General features: G+C 52.8%; 5 protein-coding genes across 5 annotated transcripts; 4 read left to right on the forward strand and 1 right to left on the reverse strand.

The window, feature by feature from the left end:
- Positions 1 to 718: 718 nt before the first annotated feature.
- On the reverse strand, positions 719 to 2,772 carry BO95DRAFT_443862 (uncharacterized protein). The gene has a single exon (XM_025586747.1). It carries the CDS (start codon positions 2,447 to 2,449, stop codon positions 1,007 to 1,009), a length of 1,443 nt encoding a protein of 480 aa, XP_025441198.1. The 5' UTR covers positions 2,450 to 2,772; the 3' UTR covers positions 719 to 1,006.
- Positions 2,773 to 4,015: 1,243 nt separating this feature from the next.
- BO95DRAFT_443864 (O-methyltransferase) lies at positions 4,016 to 5,207 on the forward strand. The gene has a single exon (XM_025586748.1). The coding sequence runs from the start codon at positions 4,392 to 4,394 to the stop codon at positions 5,034 to 5,036; it is 645 nt and encodes a 214-aa protein (XP_025441199.1). The 5' UTR covers positions 4,016 to 4,391; the 3' UTR covers positions 5,037 to 5,207.
- A 724-nt stretch (positions 5,208 to 5,931) lies between these two features.
- Positions 5,932 to 7,564, forward strand: BO95DRAFT_443865 (putative NAD binding Rossmann fold oxidoreductase). Its single transcript, XM_025586749.1, has 5 exons — positions 5,932 to 6,404; positions 6,474 to 6,569; positions 6,651 to 7,054; positions 7,122 to 7,209; positions 7,273 to 7,564. The coding sequence occupies exons 1-5, from the start codon at positions 6,122 to 6,124 to the stop codon at positions 7,482 to 7,484; spliced, it is 1,083 nt and encodes a 360-aa protein (XP_025441200.1). The 5' UTR covers positions 5,932 to 6,121; the 3' UTR covers positions 7,485 to 7,564.
- Positions 7,565 to 8,196: 632 nt separating this feature from the next.
- On the forward strand, positions 8,197 to 9,646 carry BO95DRAFT_167774 (HPP family protein). Its single transcript, XM_025580776.1, has 3 exons — positions 8,197 to 8,336; positions 8,610 to 8,963; positions 9,025 to 9,646. Exons 2-3 carry the CDS (start codon positions 8,646 to 8,648, stop codon positions 9,604 to 9,606), a joined length of 900 nt encoding a protein of 299 aa, XP_025441201.1. The 5' UTR covers positions 8,197 to 8,336; positions 8,610 to 8,645; the 3' UTR covers positions 9,607 to 9,646.
- A 540-nt stretch (positions 9,647 to 10,186) lies between these two features.
- On the forward strand, positions 10,187 to 13,102 carry BO95DRAFT_443868 (ATP-binding cassette family ATPase ARB1). Its single transcript, XM_025586750.1, has 2 exons — positions 10,187 to 11,280; positions 11,334 to 13,102. The coding sequence occupies exons 1-2, from the start codon at positions 10,678 to 10,680 to the stop codon at positions 12,600 to 12,602; spliced, it is 1,872 nt and encodes a 623-aa protein (XP_025441202.1). The 5' UTR covers positions 10,187 to 10,677; the 3' UTR covers positions 12,603 to 13,102.
- Positions 13,103 to 13,108: the final 6 nt, after the last annotated feature.

Below are 13,108 nucleotides of genomic sequence, written 5' to 3' on the forward strand. Positions count from 1 at the left end.
GACTGGTGAAATGCACAAGCAAAAGCAAGATCAAGGTTGCTTACAGTTGCGATGTTCGATGTCATCGAAGATGTGGTTACAGAATTGTGTCTTGCTCGTATCCATTCCCAATTTTGAATACTACCTAGTTTTGTTGCCCAATCGAGGACCCTGCACCATGGCTGACGTATCCTCATTTTTGACCAACACAGCCCAGTTGAAGTGATGATGGCCACTTGTTCAGCGATAATTAAGGGCACACCGGTATCAACGATATCAACGATCATGAAGATCAAGCACTGCAATGATTATTGCGTAAGTGGGTAAGCGGACCCTCGGCAGCTGGCTGTGTCTCTACACACATATGATGTGTCAACATGTCAGGTGCTCGTCGACAATAATCAAGTCTGCCCGTCGCTTATCATAGCGGTAATTTCCGGTCGAGGGTCCGACTCTATGCTCTATCATGCTGACAAGGTACTCCGTAGTGAACCTGGCTTGGGGGCTCTAAAGCCGATCAAAGGTGATGCATGATTGTGAAACTATGGCCCAGTTATTAAGATGTTATCCTTCAGCTCTGTAAATTGACCCTAGTCGCTAGCCGTTTCATGATAGCGCCAGGTAGCTTGTTCTCGTGGAAACAGGGGTTGCTATTCATGGAGACACGGCCGCCACGCATCCACGCTTGGCCGACTCCACCGTCGAAGATCAATCTACAATCTTTATTGTTTCAAGCCTCCGCGATCACACGCTTGAATCAGAATGTCTCAACTCAAATTGGTCCATTACCTCGGTCGTCTCGAAAGCGGCCGATCCGCACAAAGCTAATATACTCAAAGGACGCCACTCGATGCTCCCTATACAACAGCATCGTCTCATGTGCTGTGATCCGTCATAACTTCGTTCGCTAACTTGGAAAAGGGAAAAGGAGAGGAGTACAAAAAAGGGAGAGTAAGTGGATGAAAATACACAGGAAAATAATCTGGAAACAAAGGAGAGTCGTTAAATCGACAAGGAGGCGAGCACATTATGTCGACTTGCCATTGGTCGCGTTCATGATCATTTCGATCTCTTTCAGGGGCTGGTAGATATGCGTATGCCACCACCACGGCAATGGGTCAATGGCGGAGAACCGCCAATTCTTCCAGAACAGGAGCAGTCTGCTGCCTTCGTGCAGGCTGCGATCGATCTGCTCGATGGCAGGGTAAAGTGCCGGAAGTACCCTCCGAACATCGCAACTGTGGACCACCTGGCAGAGACTGAAATTCTCAGGAGGCGGGGTAGAGATTTCCGTGTCGATGGATGCGATGTCTATAGCGGGCACTTCGCCAGACACGCCGTTGATGTGTGGCGCGAGCACATCCAGGTACTCCGCGACCAGTGAGTCGTGCTTATCTTCCAGAAGAAACTTCACAGCCGTGGCGCCTTGCTGGCAGCCCTCGATATGAATCGCATAGCGGAGAATATTGTCGGTAAATTCCTCGTCCACCGTCAGTTGGAGGCGTAGGTGACCGGTCAGTCGGGGTCCACTTTGGAGTGCGAAGCGTTCCATGAGCGCATGCGTCGCCCTCGCGAGCCCCTTGTCCAGACGCGAGTGTCCCCAATCGGACTCCTTGTCGCCAGGATAAATCTTGATCGCCTTGACATGGCCGCAGATGACCATGACCTCTGCAACAAACCGGCCCAGTCGCGTCTGTTGTTGTAGTATCCATGGCCGTTCCTTAGAGATCTGGATCTCACTAACCTCGGAATAGGTCAGGCTGAGAGTTCGCTTCGGCAGCACGACGACCTTGTCATCCCCGGGAGTGGGGGAGGGCCTCCGCATCTGATAAATCTTGGACGGCGACCGATGCAAAATCTTGTGGACGGCATCTCGTGACAGAACCTGGTGTTTTTCCACCACGGGGAGCCGCTTCTCAATGAGATACTGGTTGAAATTGTCTTGGTTGCCGAAGATTTCGGCCAGGCCGGTGTCCAGGGTGATGCATTTGCAATGGGTCCGGCTCTCGATCACCTGTTTGGCCGACGCATCGTCGAGGGCCGAGGCCTCGTTCGCGCACGGGATCCAGATCTCCACTTTCTCTTTCTGGATGATGTCGAGCAGCCGTGCACTGTACTTGGTCTTGGGAACGTGGTAGAAGGCCGCCAGCGTCTTGGACATGCCTTCGCCAGGGGCGATGGCGCCCTCGGTGACGTTGGCCCCGACCACCCGGTGGCCCGCGTAGTACCAACCCCGGGCCACCGCTAGCCCATGCGGGGTATTGACCCCAGTAACGAGGACTGTTTTCGGACGGAAGTGCTCATCTCGTAGGATTTTCTGGCGTCGGCGTTCGTGGCTGGAGGACTGTGAAATGTCGCCGGGGACATACCCGGCAGCGTAGGAGGCCAAAAGAATGGTGTTGTCCAACGGCAGGAGGGCGATCGAGACCGCAATCCGCACCAGATGGAAGATTACATGGATCTGCAGCATGTCGCGGGCGAATTGAAAAGTGCCTTCTTGAGAAATCGAGCTAAATGCTCGTCGTACTGTATGTATAGCCATCATAATGTCAGATGATGATTTGCAGTGGACATTGTTGCACAGAATCAATGCCGGGCAATGATTATTTATTGTCTCATGGCAGAGGGGGGTGCGGGCAGCACAACCAGCAGCTTGGGAATGCTGCTGCAAGGCGACCACGTCAGCGATGCAGCTCAGTGGGTGATGCGTACCTGAAGATGGAAATCAACTGCTGCGTTGTTTGAGTTGGGTGAGGTGGCTGGGCCGACAAGGAGAAAGAGCATCGTCGATTGCGACCACACGTCGAACTGAAAGACATATAAGACCTCCCACAAGATCATAACCGTATGATTTTCGTCGGCAAACCGGATGATGACCCCTCATTCTGACGGTGGCCGAGGGGCTGGACTTCAGCTTTGCTTTTGACAAGGATTGGCGGCTATCGCACGAATCATGATCCTTCGGCGTGTTGCCCAGGCTGAAGGGCAGCGTAAAGCAGATGGATGTATCGTAAGTACCAGGATGGCGGATATTGGCAGATGAATTCAAGGCGACAGTCAAGGATCGCATAGATTGAGAGGAGGAGACAGACATGCGACAAGGCGTGGAGGTGAAATGTAACTGCCTTCAATTGAGACAATCACTGCAGGCTGAAGCACCAGCCCGTGCAAAGTATATGCGGCGGGAAGCAGATTGAGGCCACCCTGCCTCATAAGCCGAAACATGGCTACCTGCAGCCAAATTCAAGGCAAAGGAATGTGCATGACCCATTCCTCAAGTCATTCGAATGTAAGAGTCTAGAACCTTTATTTTCTCGCGCATAGTGAGGTCTTTGAACTAGTGCCAGTAATGATACTCGATCGATAGTTCGTCTCGGTTATCCGATCACTTCAGGGTGGAGCAACGCAATCAACACTAGAAGCACTAATAAGGTGTAGGTGGCTGCTACTTCAGGCACAGTACGAAAAGTACAGTAAAGCCTGACACAGCACCACTGCAGCTTTGATACTCCGTGCTAGGCGCTTCGATGCAAGCACTCACCGCTTTCGCCTTGTCTACTTTTTATCCTACCCCGACGGCAGGTGTCGATGGGTTCAATTCCAGTGACTTGCGCTTCTGGGGGGAAAAGCACACCCAAGCCAAATAAGTCAAACAACATTGATCCCTCTCGTGTTGAAAACTTCCCGACTATCAGTGAGCACTGAGTCACAGTGAGGAAATGCATTTCCGACTTGCTTATCAATCTCTCACGCTGCCTCGGGGTGTCCGGGATCCGCGAGCCATGAGGGGCACCGATCGAGTAAGCATCTCCGAGTGAGCGGCACTTGGGACGGCATCATAGTGGGGGGACTTTCGCCCCTAGTGAGTCGCCCATGTTGTCATATCCTCCTTAAAAGGCTCATTCTTGAGGTTTACGTGGTCCTTATCGTCCCCCGAGCTTTCAGCTGGCTGTGACGTTGTCGGATTTATCTTCTTCCATACAAAATGTCGAGAATAAGACCGAGCCTAATCCCGAATGCGATAAGGCGCGGGGGTTCTCGTGCCATTAAATTCGCTGGATACCCTCGCTTTGGATCTCCAAGCTTGCAGCCTAATCTTGCTACTATCGCAAAATATCCATTGATCAGATTTCTGTCAACCTCGCGACATCCATCACTGACCATGAGTGACAACACCTACGTAGCGCCGCTTCATCCTCGTCCCGGGGACCGATCAGTAAGTCCGCTGTCCAAGGCTTTGAGGCCCTTTGAGATGTCGTGTGAACTCACTCCGAGCTTCATTGTAGCGCGAGGATGGTCGGGAGTTCAAGTTGCTGCACTTCATCTACGATCAGCCCAACCGAGACGAGATCCAGGGCAATCCCCAGAAAGTCCTAGATCTTATCGACGAGTTCGCGCAGACATATCACTTCATGAACATCGGCCCGGACAAGGGCAAGTTTATCACAGAAATTATCGCCGAGCGCAAGCCCGAGGTCATGATTGAGCTCGGTGGCTATGTCGGGTACTCTGCCATCCTATTCGGCGATGCCGTGCGCCGGGCCGGTGGAAAGCGATACTATAGTCTCGAACTGAACCCAGAGTATGCCGCCATTGCGAACATGCTACTGGATCTTGCTGGTCTGCGCGACTTTGTGCGCATCATAGTCGGTCGCAGTGATCTGTCCCTGCACAAGCTATTCGACAGTGGGGAGGTCAAGCAGGTGGAGGTTCTGTTCATTGACCACTACAAGCCTGCCTACACCACCGACTTGAAGCTTTGCGAGCAGCTGGGGAAGATCGTGCCCGAGGTCTCGGTCGTGATCGCGGACAACGTGCTGTACCCCGGCAACCCGCCATATTTGGAATATGTCCGCAGTACGGTGGAGCAGAAGCGCGAAGCGGCCAAGAAGGGCCCTGAACGGACGTACAACAGAGAGGGCATTCCGGATAGGACCGTGCAGTCCTTCCTCGGCGCAGATGCGACTCCTCAATTCGACATAATCGGCAACCCGAACCTCATCTACGAGAGCAAACTCGTGAAGCCGGAAACCACCAGGGTAAGTCGGATTCTGTGACGCAATGAAACGGCAGATGAGTTTTCTGACGCGACTTGTGTGCTTTAGGACGCCATCGAGGTCACCCGATGTGTGGGGGTACAAGAGTAGTAGAAGGGAGGTGTGTTTTTCGGGGAATCTGTGTACACTGGTTGAGAGAAGGAAGGGAAAGAGGCTGCTAAGCTGGATGGCTCACTAGCCTTAACCAATTTTGGTGCAAGGGGTCTTCGGACCTACCATTACTCGACCTTTTCATGAATGAGGCCGAAGTCTAGAGTCACAGTCGGCCGCTGACCCTTCTCTGCCAGCTAGTTCATTAAATACCAAACAAAGGCTTTCTTGTGAACAGTTCGAGGATACGTAGTACAGTAACTTACTCCGGAGTACAACTCGGGGCATCCGAAGTTTCTCCACCTTTCCGTTTACTGTCGGTTCCGGCGGAATCTACTAGATAGCTTACATAGCCCACCATTGACTTAATTTAGGGCCTAAAGTTGTTCCATATCGCGGCACAACAAACAGAACCACAGACATATACCAACATGGCTGCCTCTAGATCGAATTGAAGGAAGATGATGGAATACTCTATGGATTAGGTATGTTCACTAGTTGGCCTGACAGGGCAACTGTAGCAGGCGACAGCGCATCAATCAATCAAGTGCAGGCTGAAAAGACCCGGCCGTGGTTTTCCGTTGTAAAGTGTGAAGTCCTACAGGCCCAGCAGGTGAGACACGGTCCGGACTGAGCCGATGGTGTCATCATCGGCAACAGCACTGAAATGAATTCCGAGTGTCTTGCTGCTGCTGCATCGGCCTTTGCCGCATTGCCCCGCCCGGCCCAGTGGTTGCCGTCGCCAGGACCTTCCCCCGCACTAGTTGATGACTGAGTCCAATTTCTTCCCTTCCCCCCCCCCCACCACGCTGGAGATTGTGTAATCACTGTTCAGAACTTCAAAGGCATAGTCGAAGTGGGCCTTGTTTACGTCGTATATAACTGAGCAATCCTCCTCGGAAATCTTTAATCTCTAGCCTCTTCAATTGTCCCCCTCATCTCTCTGCCCCTCGTCTCTCACAAAACCATCACCCCCACGATAACCACCCCCCATCATGTCTTCGAAAACCTGGAACGTCGGAATTGTGGGATACGGCCTGAGCGCCAAAGTCTTCCACATTCCTTTCATCAAGGAAGTTCCTCAGTTCAAGATCTCTGCTATTGTGCAGCGCAATCCCAAGCCGGAGGACGATGCGGAGAAGGACTTCCCCGGCATCAAGTCTTACCGTAGCACCGAAGAGCTAGTCAAGGACGAGGGTGTCGACCTGGTTGTCATCACTACCGTTCCCGAAACGCATTTCGAGTTGACCAAGCTGGCCCTCGAGCACGGAAAGCACGGTAGGTCCTTTCTTTCTTTTTGTTTTACAAGTGCATAAGAAACTGTACTGATGCTAATTGTTGCTGCAGTCGTCGTCGAGAAGCCTTTTACCCCCACTTCCAAGGAAGCTCAAGAACTCGTTGCCCTGGCCAAGAAGCAGAACAAGCACCTGGCCGTATACCAGAGTCAGTATTTCTAAGTCACCTCCTACCTATAATTTGAATTTTGTGAGGTTTGGTTTTGCTGATGGGTGTGTGTGTGGTTAGACCGTCGCTACGACGCCGATTTCCAGACTGTGTCCAAGTTGGTCAAGAGCGGCTCCCTGGGCCGCGTCGTTGAATTCGAGACTCACTTCGATCGCCACCGCCCCGAAGAGCCTTCTGCAGATGCTTCGAAGTGGAAGAACAAAGTTGTCCCCGGTGGTAGCGCCATCTACGACTTGGGCTCTCACCTCCTGGATCAGGCCGTTCACCTGCTCGGCAAGCCCGAGCGCGTGACGGGCTTCCTCGGCTCCCAGCGCGAGGTGAACTCTTCCGGTTACGAGGACTCCTTCACCGTCCTGCTTCACTACAAGAACGGTCCTCTGGTCACGGCCAAGGCTGCAGTTGTCAGTCCCGAAGTCGAGCAGTTGCGCTTCTGGGTCCGCGGAGACAAGGGTAGCTACAGGAAGGTCCGTCCCCTCAGATCTGACTCCGCGAAATATGGGGAGCTGCGTTTTGCTGACTTCAGACGATTAGTTCCATCTCGATATCCAGGAAGAGCACATCAAGGCCGGACTGAGTGCCGGTGACAACGGATACGGCCGCGAGCCCAGTGACAGATATGGTACGTCGATGATGCACACTGACATACTCTTCCAACACCGTTCTAACATATGTCCGCGATCAGGCACTCTCACCACTATTCAGGACGGAAAGCCTACCAGAGAGGTCTTCCCTACCGTCGAGCCCCCGACCTGGACCGAGTACTATAGAAAGTTGGCGCGAGCTCTTGCCGGCGAGTCCGATCTCCCGGCTAGTGGAGCCGAAGCCAGCGAGGTTATCCGCTTGATCGAGTTGGCCCAGGAGAGCTCCAAGCTTGGCAAGACGCTGGACTTCTAGGTGGTGGGTAGTGTGTTTGTGTATATGAGTACTTAGAGATTATGATATAATGACAGGATGAGAATTGAATTTCACACGGGCTGCTCAGTACTCTCAAGTACTGTACTTGCATGTATATGCACCTTAAATTGCACGAGTATGAAAGAAGAACTCACTAGTGGTGGGGTGTACACAGAGCGCGTTACACTATCCAAGGCACGAACCTCCTCCTACGGTTCCACTACGACAGTCTAGACCCCTGTCAGCATGATGGCTGTATTGAGCGTCGGTGTCATGAGGAACTTCCTCGATCTTGCTCCTCTACCCCGGATTGATCGACAGCCCTGCTTTTGCGGGAAGGGCGGCGGAATGGCAATACGGGCGACTCGGCTGGATGATGGGGGAAATACGGTAAATAATGGTAAAGAATGGTAATCTGTGGTAAGAAACCCACCGGCTGACCTCATCTCCCACCGTCCCCGACGCTAAACCCTACCCGGAGTTTCCATTACCCAACTCAAACGCTGTGAGTGGAAGGACAGACCAGGAACCTTGAACTTCCAAACTCCATTCAGTTCAGTCACTTGGGTCAGTTCCAGTTGGCACTGCAATTCCGCCTCCATGACTGCTCTGCTACCATAGCCGAATACCTCTCCTCCGCGGAGATGCTGATGGCCAGCCCAAGATGCGTGCGAAAGATCTTCTTGTTCTTGCGTGTTCTCCCTTCTCCCGGTCTCTTCCAGCTCTGATGCCTACTATTAATATGGGCTCAGGATTCCCTCCACAGACCCAGCGACTCCAATTTGCGGTGTCCACTTGATGCACGGCGGTTTCAATGGGCTCGCCCGCTTATACTTCGTTGCTGCTCACCACGTAGGCCAGGCAAGTATTCTCACCTCCCCCCCCCTTGTACCCCCTGATTTGGACCCATCAGGCCAGCTTCTCGGCAGGATGGAGTATCTGCCTGTCTGTCATCTCTTTTTTCTGTGTCAGTGGGCAAGTTGCTCTCCATCCGCAGTCTCATGACTGAGCTGGCATACACAAGCACCCGCCTGTCCGGGTTCGTTCTTCAGGTTCATATCCACTTGCAACACTCCTTTTCATAACAACACTTGTGGTACTGGACCTGGTACTAACCGACCACAGGAATAAGCGCGTTTGTCTTGGCCAGGGGTGGTCATCATGACAGTCCAGCAGACATTTGCCCAGCCCTCTCGGCCTCCGTCCAAGCTTGAACACATCGACTTCTCCCGTCTCCATGTGGATATCGATGCCTATATAAATCCCGTTCTTCCGCCCCCGCCTTGGCGATACCTACCTCGGCCGGTCTCGCGCTTCTTTGGTTACCGAGAGACCCCGTCTCCCAAGCCTCTCGGCAATGTGGTTGTGGCCTTCTGGACCTTGATAGGGGTGTTCTGCGGTGTGTTGATCGTAGCGGAGGCTTCGATGCATGTGCCCCTTTTTGAGCACCATAATGCCCCGATCATCGTGGCGAGTCTTGTACGTCTTCCCCCTCAGGTCTACACCGGTGACCGAAGCTTCAAGACTAACCATCCCTTAGGGTGCTGCTGCGGTGCTGGAGTTCTCGGCCATCGAATCACCCTTTGCCCAGCCACGAAATGCGGTCATCAGTCAGGTCATTGCGAGCACGGTGGGTATTGGGATATCCAAGCTTTTCGCCCTGAATGCCCATGCCGAATCGTTGCCCCAGATCGGTGGCGCTCTGGCCTGTGCCATCACCACGTGTATCATGGTCCTCACGAATACCGTGCACCCGCCCGCGGGAGCAACCGCATTGCTTTCAGTGACGCAGTCGGCCGATGTGGGCTGGGCGTTGATTCTCGTTATGTTCCTCGGAAGCGTGCTGATGCAGGCTGTGGCCTTGTTGATCAACAACATCCAGCGCCGGTTCCCGATTTACTGGTGGACTCCGGTCTCTCTGGCGCGCCCGAAATCGAGTGACACCGAAAGCGGGGATCGGATCAACCGAGCCAGCTTTGAGACGGACGGCACGCAAGATGTCTTCCCCGGTGAACCGAGGCAGGTCCTCATTGAGTCGGGCAAGATCCTCTTGCCAAATCAATTCTCGATTTCGGAAGCGGAAATGAAGGTCCTGCGGAGTATCAGTGAACGGTTACCATGAAGTGCATCTACTAGCATTAGAAATAGGTGGCTTAGCATAGAGACATTCCACTGTCTGTATGTACTGTATATAGTGAAGTTCATGTCATTGTCCATATCATTGTCTTTCGAAGGGGAAGTAAGCTGCTTATCGTGATTGAGGGATTGTCCAACAGCAATTCTCTGATTACCAAGCTAAGTACAAGAGGATACCTAGTACTCATAGTGGCAATGTGGTTGCGAACATAGGATGGCATTTAGACGGAGGTGTGATTCTGCTGAACTTGCTTTAATGATAAGGAGTTAGTAGGGCGCTGCCGTGCCCGGGGCCGGATGCTCTTCCTTCCTAATCAAGGTAGCACACTGATCTGATTTCGGCCTCAGGCATCAGTAGCGGTTGCTGACCATTGCCAGCAAATGCCTTGGGCATAAGGCTCTGTAGCACGTGACTATTAGTGCCCAATCAGGCAAGGCCGCGCCACGCACCCGTGCGGTGACGTCGACAGGCCAATGACAGCGCCGCTGGGCAGAAACCCACTGAAGGAATTTTCGAGGCAACTCAAATTGAGGTCGCAGTTTCGTCTTTCATCCTCTGCCCAGTGCATCCTTCATCCTCCTCTTATTGTTCTTCGGTCGATTGTTCCTACTGTTCCTACTTTTGACTCAGAGGATAGGCTCCTTCAATCTCGTATATACTACCCATTCGATCTCTATCTACTCTCTGTATTTTCTGTGTTTTGAGGCAAAAGTAATAAGCATTGCCTGTGCTTATAGTTGATACTCTTACTATCGATAAGGGCTATCCAAGGAACCTCCCACTCCCATTCCCACTCCCCCCCCCCACTCAAAAGGCTTTCGGTCGCCCCTCTCTTACTATTTCTCTCTCCCTCCCTCTCTCTCTTGCTCTCTCTTTCACCCCGCCGCTGGAAAGTGCTCCACCTTTGTCAAGTTCTTTTTTTCCCCTTTTCCTCCTCCTCTTCACGGACTGGTTTCGTCTCTTTCTTCCCGCCTCCTCTTCTTACCTTCTTTCCCTCTTTCCCTCTTTCCCTCTTTCCCCCATCTCCCCTCCCATAACACCCACACAACCGTCAAAATGGTGTCTGCTTCCAAAGCTGCTCGTATGGCCAAGCGTGGCGATGACGGCAAGAAAAAGACCCTCAAGTCCAAGAAGGGTACCTCGACCCCCGGTGACGAGACCCCCATGCTCGATGGCGACGGAAACCCTTTGCCCGTCGAGGATCAGCCTGCCACCTCCGCTGAGAAGCTGAAGGAGGTTGAGAAGCTGACCGCACAGATGGACAAGCACGGTCTCTCGGACCGTGTCACCACTGGTGTCCTCTCCTCCCTGGAGTCCTCCCGCGACGTCAAGATCACTTCCGCCTCCCTGGTGTTCCACGGCAAGGTCCTCATCACCGACTCCACCCTCGAACTGAACTTCAGTCGCCGTTACGGTCTCTTAGGTGAAAACGGTTGCGGAAAGTCCACCCTTCTCAAGTCCATCGCCACTCGCGAGTTTCCCATCCCTGAGCACATTGATATTTACCTGCTCAACGAGGGTGCTCCCCCCACCGACCTCGGTGCCCTTGAGTGGGTTGTTACTGAGGCTCAGAACCAGCTCGACCGCATGGAGAAGCAGGCCGAGGAGATCTTGGAGAAGGAGGGCCCTGACAGCCCTATTCTCGAGGACCTTTACGACGTAAGTACCTGTGCATTCTTTGACGAGCAACATGTGTCTAACTTCATCATCAGCGTATGGACAAGATGGATCCCTCGACCTTCCACACCCGTGCCTCCCTGATCCTGACGGGTCTTGGTTTCAACAAGCAGACCATCCACAAGAAGACTAAGGACATGTCCGGTGGTTGGCGTATGCGTGTGGCCCTTGCCAAGGCCCTCTTCGTCAAGCCTTCTCTCCTCCTGCTGGACGACCCCACTGCTCACTTGGATCTCGAGGCCTGTGTGTGGTTGGAAGAATACCTGAAGAAGTGGGAGCGCACCCTGATCCTGGTCTCCCACTCCATGGATTTCTTGAACGGTGTCTGCACCAACATGATCGATATGCGCATGAAGCAGCTCCTCTACTATGGTGGTAACTACGATTCGTACCACAAGACCCGTGCCGAACAGGAGACGAACCAGATGAAGGCCTACCACAAGCAGCAGGAAGAAATTGCCCACATCAAGAAGTTCATCGCCTCCGCCGGTACCTACGCCAACTTGGTCCGTCAGGCCAAGTCCCGTCAGAAGATTCTCGACAAGATGGAAGCCGACGGTTTCATCCAGCCCGTCATTCCTGACCGTGTCTTCAGCTTCCGCTTCGCTGATGTCGAGAAGCTCCCCCCTCCCGTCCTGTCCTTCGATGATGTCTCTTTCTCCTACTCTGGCAACTGGGATGACACTCTGTACGAGCACCTTGACTTCGGTGTCGACATGGACTCCCGTACTGCTCTGGTCGGACCCAACGGTGTCGGCAAGTCCACTCTGCTCCGTCTGATGACCGGCAAGCTCAGCCCCATCGGTGGTAGTGTCAGCCGTCATACCCACTTGAAGCTCGGCATGTACAGCCAGCACTCCGCTGAACAGCTGGACCTGACCAAGTCATCCTTGGAGTTCGTCCGTGACAAGTTCCCCGAGAAGTCCCAGGACTACCAGTACTGGCGCCAGCAGCTCGGCCGCTACGGTCTGAGCGGTGAGTCCCAGACTGCTCTGATGGGTACTCTGTCTGAGGGTCAGAAGAGTCGTATCGTTTTCGCTCTGTTGGCTATTGAGTCTCCCAACATGATTCTCCTGGACGAACCTACCAACGGTCTCGATATCCCCACCATCGACAGTTTGGCCGATGCCATCAACGCCTACAGCGGAGGTGTCGTGGTCGTCTCCCACGATTTCCGTCTCCTCGACAAGATCGCCAAGGACATCATGGTCTGCGAGCACAAGACTGTCACTCGCTGGGATGGTACCATCGGGCAGTACAAGAACTACCTCCGCAAGAAGATGATCGACCAGGGTGCTGTCTAAAAAGCCCGAAGCATTTTTCATGAGGTGCTTCTCTGTTACGAATGGAATGCTCAGAAACGAACAAAATATCAAGACAGGAAAGAAAAACAGTCTGCGCGAGGATGCAGACTTGGGAAAACTTTACCGAAAGGAGTAGGAGAAAAAAGTATATCAATTTTCTCAGCAGCAGGAGAGATGAACCATCCTGACTGAGAGGTCCTTGTTTTAAGGGGGATACATTTGTGTTTATCCCGTTTTGCTTAAATACCACCTGGAGATATCACCTGCTCAGTATTTGGGTGTTTTTTGTTTTTTCTTTCTTTACGTTGTGTTTCTTAGATGGCCTTGTTTATTTCCATCATCGTCGTTCATACCATTTCAATCTCATCCCCCTAACTTAGACTTGAGCGTTTGAGGGGGTGAAATCTGATGCTTCTCTTTTCTCATTGGATTCTCGTATAGACTGTTCATCATCCTTTGGGACACGGGTGTCTCCTTGAGAATGGATTGTTTTATTTGAACTCTGG

The sequence above is a fragment of the Aspergillus brunneoviolaceus genome (assembly GCF_003184695.1).
Source record: "Aspergillus brunneoviolaceus CBS 621.78 unplaced genomic scaffold BO95scaffold_42, whole genome shotgun sequence".
Lineage (NCBI taxonomy): Eukaryota > Fungi > Ascomycota > Eurotiomycetes > Eurotiales > Aspergillaceae > Aspergillus > Aspergillus brunneoviolaceus.